The following is a 13,802-nucleotide window of genomic DNA, read 5'->3' as shown; positions in this document are numbered from 1 at the left end:
CACCTGTTCGTATTTCAAATCAATTCAGTAGGAAAAAATGTATTTAAAAAAAATCTCCCACGGTGTGAGTTTGTGATTTAGGAGAGAAAGGTTGCAGTGATTTTTTTGTTTGTCTCACTTGGTTGGCTGCCCTGGTTCACGCTGTCTTTTGAAGCTTTTCTGCAATGACGTACAGGTGTTCCGAAACTCTCCTGTGGCTACAGCCGGGCATGATGGCTTCAGGACAGGGTCATAGGCTGACCCTGCCAGCCAGTGCTGGTGGATCTGCAACCCCGGTCCTGCCCAGGAGAGGGATGGGCACCATCGCCATGGAGAAGTGGTCTGCCCTCCACAGTAAGTGCACTGTACCCTGAAGAGAGTGGAGCCACCACCCCCTCCCACCAATGCTGCCATTCAAACGAAGCCTTTCTCTTCCTAGGCCTTCCTCCTTTCACTGGGTGGCAGCCCAGGATCTTAGAGAGTCATTAAGGATCCATAAACCTGTGCCAACACCCTCCCTCAGACTCTCAACCACAGGAAGGACTCTTATTTCCTCAACACTGGGAAGCTGTGTGTGCTGTGTTAGCAAAGTAGACCCCAATTCTAAAATCAAAAGTAATTAAAACCTTGGGTTTAAGAAAGAAAAAAGAGAGAGATTTAAAATCTGGCACTGGTCACTTATGCCTGTAAATCCTAGTTACTCAGGAGGCTGAGATCTGAGGGTCACGGTTTAAAGCTGGGGTAGGAAAATCTATGAGACTCTGATCTTCAATTAAACAGAAAGAAAAAACATAAAGCTGAAATTAGAGCTGTGCCTCAAGTGGTAGAGCACCAGCCCTGAGCCATAAAGCTAATAAGAGAGGGTCTGGGAATATGGCCTAGTGGTAGAGTGCTTGCCTCATACATGAAGCCCCGGGTTTGATTCCTCAGTACCACATATATAGAAAAAGCAGGAGATGGGGCTGTGGCTCAAGTGGTCGAGTGCTAGCCTTGAGCAAAAGAGGCCAGGGACAGTGCTCAAGCCATGAGTTCAAACCACAGAACCAGCACAAAATAAACAAATAAACAAACACAAGCAAATATATTTTTACAAAAAATTTAAGGCACTGTGTGATTGCTTCCAAAGTTACAGTTTACAACCTAGAAGTACCAGGAGTACTGGTAGAGGGAAAGCACAATGAATGCACAATTGTGTGTGTTCCTGTCCTGACGTCATTGGTGATTATAAACAAACTTCATGAATGAAATAGAAGCAACTTGCTACAGCAAAGCTGAAGTCTGCAACCACAGTTTCTTAAAAACGTACAACCTCGACACGTCTATTTGTAACTTTTATTAGTAAACTAGTCTCAGAGATACAAGGACATGGAAACTTTTAAAGCTAGGTGAGATTCTATCCATGAATCCCAGTCCTAATATTATCGCACCCCTGACACACTCACTGGAGAGCTCAGCCAGCTGCGCATACAGGCCTCTCAGCTGAGAAAGAAAATTGAAACAAATGCAGGTGCTCTCCGGTTCCTGGGCCTTGCTTGCTTCTTATGGCCATCAGCTAGGCCAATAATGGCCCCAGGCTGAGCCACGTGGGGCACCGCAGAGCCTATGACCTGGCGGGCAGCTTGCCTGTCCCTTCAGGCCGCAGGATCCCCCCCAGGAGAACAGTGGGGAGCTGTCAAAGCGAAGGGGGCCTGCGCCGGGAGTGGGAGCGCGCTGCACCAGAGCCGAGATCTGGCTGAAAGCTCCCTCCTCCTGACTGCTGGTCCCCAAGTCTGGGCGACCGCTATGAATGGTGAGGAGCAGTACTACGCGGCCCCGCAGCTTTACAAGGACCCGTGTGCGTTCCAGAGGGCTCCGGTGCCTGAATTCAGCGCCAGTCCCCCCGCGTGCCTGTACATGGGCCGCCAGCCCCCGCCGCCCCCGCCGCCTCCATTCCCTGGCGCATTGGGGGCTTTGGAGCAGGGAAGCCCCCCGGACATCTCCCCCTATGAGGTGCCCCCTCTGGCCGACGACCCTGCCCTGGTGCACCTCCACCACCACCTCCCGGCTCAGCTGGCGCTCCCCCACCCGCCCGCCGGGCCCTTCCCGGATGGAACGGAGTCCGGGATCCTGGAAGAGCCAAGCCGTATTCAGCTACCTTTCCCGTGGATGAAGTCCACCAAAGCTCACGCGTGGAAAGGCCAGTGGGCAGGTAAGCCTGGCTCCTTTCCCCCTTTCTCCTCTCTGGCTGTGAACTTAGCTGCCTGAATTCGGGGAAGCTTCCAGAGCTCCCCAGAGCGCTCTCCAGACGCCTTGGCAAACACCGAGGTGGAATAAACTATACCAAGGAACCAACGAGGCCATCCTGCACCAGAAAAAGCCTCTGTGGTCTGTTTGGGAGCACACACACACACACACACACACACACACACACACACACACAATGTTTCTGGTCACTTAAATCTTTTCTTTCCCTATACTTTGAATCCCTCCTAGCTCCCACTGCCCCCCCCCCCAAAAGCTGAGGCCTACCCAGACTCAGAGCTAGCTCCTTCTTCAACAAGGGATGTAGCACCCCAGGACCCCCGGGTATCACCTACGGGTGAGAGGTAGGGCTTCCTTTACCTCTGCCAGAGAGCATTTGGACTCACTCCTCCTGGCCTGGCCTGGAGATGAATCTCAAGCTCTCCGGAGACTGCAGGGTAGATGCACAAAGGAGGAAAGAAAAAGGAAAAATGTATCCACCCAACTCCCCGAAATGTCAGGCGCCCCTGGAGTGGAGAAAGGGGATACAGAGCTGAACAGGGATGGGGAGGAGGCAGCGCGAGGGGCTCACCGAAGCTGAAGGCTGGCGGGCGGCTCCTCCTCCGAGCCAGGCAGCTGGCGGAGATGCTCGGGAGCTAGTCCCAGGTATTCCGAGCCACCTCGCTCTGCCCCAGGAAGTAGGGCTGCAGAAGGAGGGGGTGCCCTTCATGCACCGCTGGCTCAAGGAAGCCGGGTCCCCCACAGTTCCTGGGATCCTGGGCTCCCCTTAGTCACGGACCGCTCTTGCTTGGAACCCGGAGGCGAGGGCGCTGAGCAATTCCCCGGTCCCTTTTCCGCCCCAAGCTTGTGGCGAGTTTCCGGCGGTTTGTGCCCGGGACACAATGTTATCGCTTCCGCACCGCAGCCTCCTCTGGTCACACCTGAATTGCAAATAGTTGGGGGGGGGGGGTTGTTTTTCTTTTCTTTGCGGTGGGGAGAAGCTTGGGCAGGCTGCATCTTAAGAATCATCTGCCACCAACCAAGGCTTGGGGGATCCGGGCTCGCTCAAGGTCTCGGGGCTCGCCTCGTGCTAGTTCATTTTTCTCTTCGCTAGGGCAGACCTCCGGAGACGGGACAGGGCCCAGACTAGACTGTGGATGTAGCCAGGATCGGCAAAAACTCGACTGATGAGGGTGCCAGATGCAGCCAGGCGTCTCCGCGTACCTACCCAATCCGGCTAGGCCGAAGACATCACCAAGTCTTGGGTTACACTGGGTCACAGGGTGCTTCTCCTTCTCCTTCTTTCTTTCATTCCTTCTTTCTTTCGTCGTATTATTATTACTACCTTTCAGTTGTATAAAAAAAGGAGGTGCCATACAAAATCAGTTTATGAATACAATGCATCTTGATCAGCATCACCCCCTTCAACATTCTCACCCCCTTTCCACCCATTCTTCTGCATTCTCCTCTCCTTTCTCACTCCCCCTGCATCCATCTCCCCATCTTCACTTGGTCCCCCACCTTGGATGTACCCACTTCTCGGTGTTGATTTTGTTGGGCTTTAACATAGTCTTTCTAAAAGATTGTACTATTTGAGGTCTCCGTTGCATCTATTATACTTCGGTTAATTCATTTGTGATCATTTGTATACGGCCAAACAACGCTGCGGTTCTTGGGAGGCGGGACACCTGCTTTGGCCATTTATTTCCTGGAGAGATTGATTGCCTTTCCTTCCCTGGGGCGGGGGGGGGGGGGGGGGTGGGCTCGAACTCACTTCTAGACATCCTTTGGCCTCTCAGCTCCAGCCCCGGAGGCCTGGGGCTTCCTTTAGGAAGAGGAATGGAAGAGGGGTGGGTGACTGTAACCTTGCCCAAAGCCCTGTGGTCCACCACTGAAATAGAGAAGCTTGTGTGTGGAGGTGTCAGTCATTCAGGAAGTAAAATCCAAAGGGAAACTAATTACCTCATCTGGGGTTGAGGGCATCTGGGGAAGGCCCTACTCTTAGATTGCTAAGTCTGAGTGGAACAGGCCTTTGCCTGACCCCTGCGCTCTCATCCTTGGGGAAAGAGCTGTCTCTTCTCTCCCACCCCCACAGCCCACCTCCAGCTGCTTCAAGGGCTCTGATGTTGTCCCCTGGGCTCCGTGGGAAACTTTCAAGATCCACCTGTGGTGCTTTGTGGGGTTTCACACTCCCTCTGAGGGGCAACGGGATCAAAGGGCTCTCATTTGTAGTAGTCGCCTAGTAGGAACATTAGAGACTAATGAAAACCTTGATCTGACCGATCTGAGCCACTGACATGGCCTGGCAACTGATGTCGCTCAACCCTGTGAAAGGCCCATCTTCGGGGGCTCTGGATACTTTCCCACTAACAGCCTCCATCCCCCCCCCCAACTTCTGCCTCTTGCCCTGACCACCAGGGCACACGTGCCCGTGCCCGCCAGCAGTGGAGTCCTGTAGTGACTCAGGGAAACTCTGCTGGGACAAACTGCCTTTTCACACTTCCTCCCAAAGGCTTCTGGGCCTCTCCCTCGGGGCAGGGAAGGTGTGGAGAGGCTCTCCTGGGACCCGGACAATGTCACTAACCAAGGGGCCTGGGCATTGGCTTCCGGCACTTCCTCTCTGAGGGGGAGGCTGGACCAAGGCGAAATGTATCCTTTATCCTCAACACACACAGTGGACTTTCCATTCCTGGAGAAATACCTCCTGAAACACAGCAGGCTGTCTCTTAGCCAGAAATATGCTGAAGCTTCTGCGCCTGCATTCACAGCCTGGGTGCAGTTGGTACTTGGCACCAGAAAGATCAAGAGCTCAGGGACCAACACTGAAGGTGCCGCACACTTCTCCTCCCTCCCCACCCTGCTCCTGCCCACCAACCTACCTGTCGGGTCCAGAGGCGGAGGTTTGGAGGGGGTGGGGATGAGCCACCAGGCCACCTGGGTGTGTGATTTCGACACCACTCCTTCCTCGGCTGGGTTCGCCGACCCGCGCCGACCCGCCGGGAGCTCTGGCCGAGCCTCGGTGTTGTCACCCTTTCAGCTTCTGCCAGCATTTGGGGAACCGGGCACTGAATCTGAGACTAACCAGGTCCCCACCAAACGGTGACCTTCTCGAAACAGCAGTCCTTCTCCACACAGGCTGGGAAAGGGCAGAGATTCAACTAACAATAATAAAGACGTTACCACTTCTCATGATGAGATTCATTATAATTTATTATAAACTTTACATATTTCTCTAGAGGAGAAATAATACAAAATGGATATATATGTATAAGAAAATGGTGTCATAACTTGTCTTAACGCGGGGATTTTCAAACTGCCACCCATTAGTGGAGGCTGAATTCACTCACTGGATTTAGATGAGCATTGTTTTAACAAAAAGGTGAGGGAAATACCATCATACTTACCAAAAGATAGCCTGTGTTGAAATGTCCATCAGTTATATGTCCCTGGAAAGATCGAATAGACATGTGAAATATATTTTTGGGTTTTTTCCCCCCCTATTTCCTTTCTTTTCTCTCTTTTCTTTTTTTGTGCCAACCCTGGGGCTTGAACTCAGGGCCTAGGTGCTGTCTTGGGCTTAAAAATTTTTCCCCCTTAAGGCTAGCACTCTACTATTTGAGCTCCACTTCCAACCTTTTGTAGTTCACCAGAGATAAGGCTTTCTTGTCTGGGCTGGCTTCAAACCTCAATCCTTAGATAGCAGCCTCCGGAGTAGCTAGGATTGCAAGTGTGAGCCAAATGTTTTTCTAATTGGGGAGGTTTGTTTTAGGGTACTGTAGTAAAGGCATTTTATTACCGATATAGAATGGAGTCCGTGTCAAATGTCTATTCTATGCATTTTAATTAGCCTCAGCCCAAAGGCCTATTAAATGAGCCCACGATGGAACCCCTGTGAGTTCACAGTAAAAGCCTGAACAGCTTTGGCCTCCAATAAATAGGAGATCTGCGCGCGCCTCCGTTGAGATCTAGGGGAAGGGGCTGGAATTTCATGGCTCTAGTAGCAGCAGTCAGAGAGCCAGAGCTCTCTGGGCAGGGATTAAAGGGATGGACTGCGTGGAGTGGGCTACATTGGGGGTTCCCTAGGCCACTCTCACCGACTGTGTCGTCCGCAGGCAGCGGTTACGCCGTGGAGCCGGAGGAGAACAAGCGAACGCGCACAGCCTATACGCGGGCGCAGCTGCTGGAGCTGGAGAAGGAATTTCTGTTCAACAAGTACATCTCCCGGCCTCGCCGAGTGGAGTTGGCAGTGATGCTGAACTTGACCGAGAGACACATCAAGATCTGGTTCCAGAACCGACGCATGAAGTGGAAAAAGGAGGAGGACAAGAAGCGAGGCTGTGGGGCTGCGGCCGGGAGCGGCGGGGGCGCGGAGCCGGAGCAAGACTGCGTGGTGACTTCGGGAGAGGAGCTGCTGGCACTGCCGCCGCCACCACCTCCTGGCGGTGCTGTGCCACCGGGTGCCCCCTCAGCCGCCCGAGAGGGGCGCTTGCCGCCGGGCCTTAGCACGTCGCCACAGCCCTCCAGTTTGGCGCCCCAGCGGCCGCAGGAACCGCACTGAGAGACTGGGGCTGCTCACTGCCTGGCAGCTTGGACCAGACCACAAGCGGAGGAGGGGGTGCGGGCCTGGGACCCTGAGTCTGGACATGGGCCGGGCAGTTGGATAGGGTAGGAACTTTGAAGCCCAACCTGGACGCCCAGAGGGAGAACTCGCTCTTCCAGGCATGTGTGCCAATCCGGGTGCGGCCCAGGAGGATGCTAGCAGAGCTTCTGGGGGGGGGGGGGGGAAAGAAACGAAACAAGTTTCCTTAGTCTTTACAGCCTGCTCTGGTGACATGATGGGAATAGTGATGTCGGTGTTAGCTCCTATCAGAGAGGCTGACTAGTCAAGTCAACAGAAAGTGTACAAAATGGAGTGCGCTGGGCAGAGGAACTGGACTGGGTGCCCAGCAACGTGGTTGCTCTCCTACTCAGGCGACCAATTTATGTTTTAAAAAAATTAAAAGGAAATCTATGGAATTAAAAGGAATTTCAGGCTGAAATTGATCCTATGAAATAGAATAAACCCTTCTCCTCATTCTTCCTGCTTCTCCTTTTCCTTTCCTCTAGCCTGATGTATTAGCAGACACCCTTTCAAACTGCACCTCTTTCCTCTGAAGAAAATGCCTTCGAAGCTGGCTGGGCCTATGGACAGTGTAAGCGCACATCCCTGTGTCCAGAGCTGGCCCTGTGCTGCCCACTGAGACCATCTCAAAGGAGAAAGATGGACCTCGGATGATGGGGAAACTAAAGGTATTTAGAGCATTCTATGTAGGATGCAGATTGCCTTCCTCAAGTCACAGCCATGGAGATGGCATTGAAGGCAAGCACTTCACCCCAGTGACCTGGTTCGACTTAGAAACTAACATCTGTAGGATTCCTACATCTTTAGAAAGGATGAAAATATGTGTGGTGTGGTTTGGGGGAAAAATGGTTTTTTTCCATTGTTTGTTTAATAACCTAACAGCTCTTTACACACAGGTTTGTCGTTTCCAGGTCAGTTGCTCCTTTTAAGGTGTGGGCCTGGCATTCAGGCTGTGTTTATGCAAAAAAAAAAAACCAACCTAATAAACATAAATAATATAAGAAACCCTGAGAGACTTGATTCTCCTTTTTTTTTTCAGTACTAACCAGGGAAAAAACAGGTAAACATTACACTTAGGTTTTGAGATGGGGTTGATGTAGGGTTGTGGTGTTCATGTTTTTATTTTGTTTCTTAAATCTATTTTGAGATGACTTTCTTAGGCCACAGCCTGGGACTTCAGAAGTTCCCAGTGCTGATGTCTAACTGAGGCCATGGCCAGTAACAGCCCACCAGACTTTCTCCTTCACCCCATTGCTGCAGAGTGGCTGTTGCAAAGAAGAGAATGCTTTGCTCTCTGCCTCCAGAGTGTGTGTTAGGATCAAAGATGTCAGGACACTGTCAGGACTCTGTGGGTTTCTGACTCCTGGAGCCACCCAGTTCCTGATGTTGGGTAGATACTTGGGACTGAGCACTCCTGGGGTTGCACTGCCTGGGACTCACTTTTGGAGTCATTACTTTTATCTTCTTTTGTAAACAGAGGCACAGAGCGATTTTTGTTTTGTTTTGCTGGCTTTGCTTCTCAGAGAAATTTAATCACAACTAGGTTGGAAGAAGTTTCGTGGATCAGAAATGTAACTTTTTCACGGTGTGACAGTGATCTTTCCAGGTGGGCTCTAGAATAAAATAAATCTTTGTTGGAGCCCATGGGACCTTCAAATATTGGCCTATAAAAGTACTCAAGCTTTCCACGCCTTGTTTTTCTTCTGCATCAAAGTGGAGGCAAATTTTGTACTGCCTCCTGAGTTTGCTGTGAGGTTTAAACCCAAGAATACAGTCGGTTGCCAGTAGCTTGCATATTTAATCCCAGCTACGCAAGAGGCTGAGGCCAGGAGGACGGCATTTTGAAGTCAGTCTTGGCAGAAAAATCTACATCTCCAATGTATTAGCAAACCACCCCGCTGGAAGCGTGACTCAAGTAATGGATGGCTGGCCATGAGCAAGAAAGCCCGGACAAAGGATGAGGCTGTGAGTTCAAGCCCCAGTACTGGCAAAATAATCATAAGCACAATCAATCATAAACACCCAATTCAGTAGCTAGATAGCAGTCTTCCCTCTACAATTGCTTATGTTCTATGACCATCATCACCATTAATCAGAGGACAAGTCCTTACTGCTGATCTGATTTGTGTACGTGTACTCAACCTAGAGGAGCACTTCCGGTTTAATCATAATGCTTCCTTGGAATATAAGCTCCTTTGTTTCCTTCACCTGGAGGGGCTTGCCGGAGCTCAGTTGTCCAGTTGGATGAGGAGACCTGTCCTTCAGCGCCAAGAATGAATCAGGGCTGCAAACCCAACCCACCTCCTGTCCTGTGCAATTGCGCTAGGCGAGGCTTCCAGTCAGTCCCAGTGGGCCGAAGGGGCTCTGTCTTTGGCGCAAGGGCTCGAGAGAAGATTCGCCTAGGGAAAACAGGCGCAGGCCACCGATTTGTGGAGGAGTGTGGCCTTCGATCGCCTAGAGATGGGATCTCCTGGGCTCAAAGCGGCCTCTCTCTGGTAGGTAGATTAGGGCCAGACGTGGCTTCCTCCGGAGCCTTTTTAGTTGGCCAGATTGACTCGCACAAGTGCTTATTACATCATCTTGGAATGAGCTCACGAAGAGGATGGAATGGGATGACGACTCTGAAAGGCTGATGGTCCGGGCGGCGGAGGTGCGTGTGCTGTGGTTACCTCCGCAAGGCAAGTCGAGGCTGGCCTTTCTAGAAGGCCCGGGGAGGTTGCGGGTTCACTCGCCGCAGCTGACCACGCCTGACAAAGAACGGGTTCGATCGACAGCGCCACTTGGGAGCCCTGCCCACCAGCGGAAGCAGCGGGAGGACTAGATCCAGACCCCCTAAGACCCCCGCAGAACCTGGCCAAGGCAGAATTAGATCAAGGTCCACAGGATGACATACGTGGACTCCACGTGTGCTACCTGGAACTCGGTGCGTCCATCCTGGACCCGCATCGACCTTCCTTTGCTCTTCCGTCTTGGGGCATTTCGTTAATATAACGAACAGACAGCCTCTGGCCTTGGAAAGTTCGGGAGGTGGGTAGGGTGAGATGAGAGAAAAACAGTCTCCCCGCACGGAGAAAGGGCAGGGCTCAGCCCCACAACGCGCGCAGTTTCCCACGGAACGCGCGCCGCGACAGCCAGGCTTTGTGCGCTGCGCCCCTAAGTCCACGGGGCCTGTCCATGGGCACCTCCACAGCCCTCCTCCCCGGAAATCCTCCGCGTCTGAGCCACCAGCCCCGACGTTCCTCCAGCGCCGCGGTTCCTTGCGCACGATCGCCAGTGCTCGAGCGTCGGGACGCAACAAAGCGTTCCCAGCGCGCGACTGCCCGCGCACGTCCCGGCTCCGCCGCAGCCGCGGAGCCCTGGGAAATCCCGCCCTGGGCCTTCACTGCACACGGGCTCACACGCAAACCGCTGAAAACTGGGAGTCAAGGTGAAGAACTAGCGAGCGCACCCGGGGAGAGGCGGAGCTCAGTGACGCCGCCTGAGCTTCTTCAAGCCCCGTTGGTCCCCAGCCCCAGTGGGAAGCAGAGTCTGATAGGTAAAGTGCACAGGGAAGAAACAAAAAGCCTCTTATTCACCTGTTATATTATTTCTTCTTGAGGATTAACTGTCAATTACTCCAAGTTCTCATGTCAGCTCAACCTATATGTACAATAAGAACTGGAGGAGGAGGGGGAGGGGGAGGGGGAAGGGGAAGAGGGGGGAGGGGGAGGGGGAGGAGGAGGGTTTGGTGCATTTGCATGCCCACATGCTAATACTAGGCTTTGAAATTAGAGGCCTGGGCACTATTCCTCAGCACTTTCAGTTCAAGGCTGTTGTTCTAGCACTTGAGCCACAGCTCCACTTCTGGTCCTTTTCTAGTGGTTGAGTCTCAGGACTTTTCTGACCAAACCAGCTTCAAACTGTGATCCTCAATCTCAGCCTTCTAAGCAGCTAAGATTACAGGTGGGAGACAAGGTGACCAGCTAGCTGCCTTTAGAAGGATACAAAATGAACCTTTGGTAGAAGCTGATACATTCTTAGAGAGCTGAATATGGAATTTTTTTATTTGCCAGTCCTGGGGATTGGACTCAGGGCCTGAGCACTGTCCCTGGCATATTTTGCTCAAGGCTAGCACTCTACTTTTTGAGCTACGGCACCACTTCTGGCTTTTTCTGTTTCTGTGGTGCTGAGGAATTGAACCCAGGGCTTCATGCATGCTAGCCAAGCACTCTACCACTAAGCCACATTCTCAGCCCCTGAATATGGAATTTTAAAATATGTTTTGGTGCCAATCCTAGGGCTTGAACTCAGGGCCTGGGCTGTCCTTTAGCTTTTTTTTTTTTTTTTTTTTTTTTTTTTTTTTTTTTAACACAAAGCTAGCACTCTACCATGTGAGCCACAGCTCCACTTCTGGATTTTCATAGGTTTCCTGCCACCAGTGTCTGCCTTAAATAATTTCCAAGAAACGTTTAGCTCGCAGCAAAACTATTTTGTAACTTCATCAGCTTCACCTGTAAACCTTGAATATTAGGTCATTTAAGAAGGTCAGATGAGGGGCTGGGGATATAGCCTAGTGGCAAGAGTGCCTGCCTCGGATACACGAGGCCCTAGGTTCGATTCCCCAGCACCACATATACAGAAAACAGCCAGAAGCGGCGCTGTGGCTCAGGTGGCAGAGTGCTAGCCTTGAGCGGGAAGAAGCCAGGGACAGTGCTCAGGCCCGGAGTCCAAGGCCCAGGACTGGCCAAAAAAAAAAAAAAAAAAAAAAGAAGGTCAGATGAGGTATATCCTCAGCTAACACGAGATCAAATTTTATTCCAGTCTAGCTCTGGCAAGCTAGATGTGGGAGAACAAAGGTAATAAAAGCTTAGTGCTAGTGGCTCACACCTGTAATCCTAGCTACTCAAGAGGCTGATGAGAACTGAAGGATCAAGCCTGGACAGGAAAGTTCATAAAACTCCATCTCCAGTTAACTAGCAAAAACAAGCTCTGATACTCCTAAAAGAGCCAGGGAAACAGAAGCAAAAAAGGTAGTCCTGCAAACAATCGGAGCATGAAGCAATGCCTCAGCAGACCTCTGCCTGGCTTCTGGAAATTGCTATCTGTGGACAGCTTGAGGCTGGGAAAGAAGTCAGCAGGAAGCTGAGTAAGAAGGGGAGATCAAACTCTGCAAACAATGGGTTTAAAGAGTGAAAGTGAATTGTTGATATGGGTCAAGTCTATGACTAGTAATCAATAACCTATCAATGACAAGTTCCCATAGTTAAGTATATTTGCATCTCTATGAGATGGGAAAAGCATGATAAACTCTATTCTTTCTTTTCCTTCTACTTTTTTCCCTTCAGGCTGCTGTGTGGCTGGCTAGCTCAGTGGCAAAGCGCTGTGTTCACTTGCACAATGCCCTGCTTCCATCCCCAGCACAACAATACACATCCTTTTCTCAATGAGATGCCCTGGTTTTTTAAAGTATTGGCACACCTAGTTATTTTTTGTTAAATTTTTATTGTCAAACTGAGGTACAGAGAGGTTACACTTTCATACGTTAGGCATTGAATACATTTCTTGTACTATTTGTTACCTCCTCCCTCATTCCCCCTCCCCCCTTTCCATTCCCCCCCACATGAGTTGTTCAGTTCATTTATACCAATCAGTTTTGCAAGTATTGCTTTTGTAGTCGTTTGTCCTTTTTTACTCTGTATCTCTCGATTTTGGTATTCCCTTTCTATTGCCTAGTTCTAATACCAGTATACACGGTTTCCAATGTACTCAGATAAGATACACAGATAGTGCAGGTACAAGCATAGGAAGGGGATATACAAGAGGATCATCAATAATAGAAGCTATGGTTTCACATCACATGTTGATAGTGATTACAACAGTGATATGACAGTCGTTTCCATAACATGGAGTTCATTCCACTTAGCATTATCTTATGTGGAACACCTAATTTTAAGCAATATTTTATCAATTCAAGTGACTTACATCAATCCTTGCACAAAGAATACAGATGTGTTACATATATTCCATGCCAACAGCATTCAAAATCCTTAGGTTGAGAATATGCTTTGTGGTAGAGTCCTTGCCTAGCATTCATGAAGCCTTGGGTTTGATTCCTCAGTACCACATAAACAGAAAAGGCTGGAAGTGGCACTATGGCTCAACTGGTAGAGCACTAGCCTTGAATACAGAGAGGCTCAAGGACAAAGCCTAGGCCCTGAGTTCAAGCCCCAGGACCAGAAAAAAAAAAAGACACTCAAAATTCTTGTCTGAATTATGGAGCACACTGAGTATTCATGTCTAGTGATTTTTGATGATGGTGATGATGATGATTGTTATTATTATTGTGACAGCACTGGGGCTTCAACTCAGGACCTCATGTTCATGCTTTCTCTCTCTCCCTCCCTCCCCCCCCCCCCTCTCTCTCTCTCTCTCTCTCTCTCTCTCTCTCTCTCTCTCTCTCTCTCGGCTGGTGCACTATTTGAGGCACAGCCCCACTTCCAAGTTTTTGGTGGTTAATTGGTGATAGGAATCTCATGGACTAGCTTTGAACTTGAACCATAATCCTCAGATCTCAGCCTCCTGAATAGCTAGAAATACAGATGTGAGCCACCAATACCTAGGTTCTAGTGATAATTATACATATACAAAGCATAACAATATTTGATGTGGTATATTATTTAAATTCTTACTCTTTCCCTAAATTCCCATTTCTCCTGACTTCTAAAGGTATGAAGTTATGGCCAATCATAAAAATCTCTGAACATGTGCTAGAAGACTTAAGTCTGGAGATGCTGCCATCTCCCAGTGATGCCACATCATCTTAACATTGATATATTTATTTCTACTTCAACTAGCTCTGTAAACCCAATAAAAGGCACAAAATACCTCTCTAAAAATTAAGCAAATTGAAAATGCTGTAGTTTGGACTTATTGCAATAAATGCATGCATACTTTAGTTGGGTTTAATGCTAAAAGAGTTTCTAGAGCAGAGTAATAAGAGCAG

The 13,802-nt window shown here is 50.1% G+C and overlaps 1 protein-coding gene across 1 annotated transcript; it reads left to right on the top strand.

The window, feature by feature from the left end:
• Positions 1 to 1,761: 1,761 nt before the first annotated feature.
• Pdx1 (pancreatic and duodenal homeobox 1) lies at positions 1,762 to 6,757 on the top strand. The gene is made up of 2 exons (XM_048340608.1): positions 1,762 to 2,167; positions 6,312 to 6,757. The coding sequence occupies exons 1-2, from the start codon at positions 1,762 to 1,764 to the stop codon at positions 6,755 to 6,757; spliced, it is 852 nt and encodes a 283-aa protein (XP_048196565.1).
• Positions 6,758 to 13,802: the final 7,045 nt, after the last annotated feature.

Source organism: Perognathus longimembris, chromosome 3 (assembly GCF_023159225.1).
Source record: "Perognathus longimembris pacificus isolate PPM17 chromosome 3, ASM2315922v1, whole genome shotgun sequence".
NCBI classification, from domain to species: Eukaryota; Metazoa; Chordata; class Mammalia; order Rodentia; family Heteromyidae; genus Perognathus; species Perognathus longimembris.
This window is presented reverse-complemented; position numbering and strand designations above follow the sequence as displayed.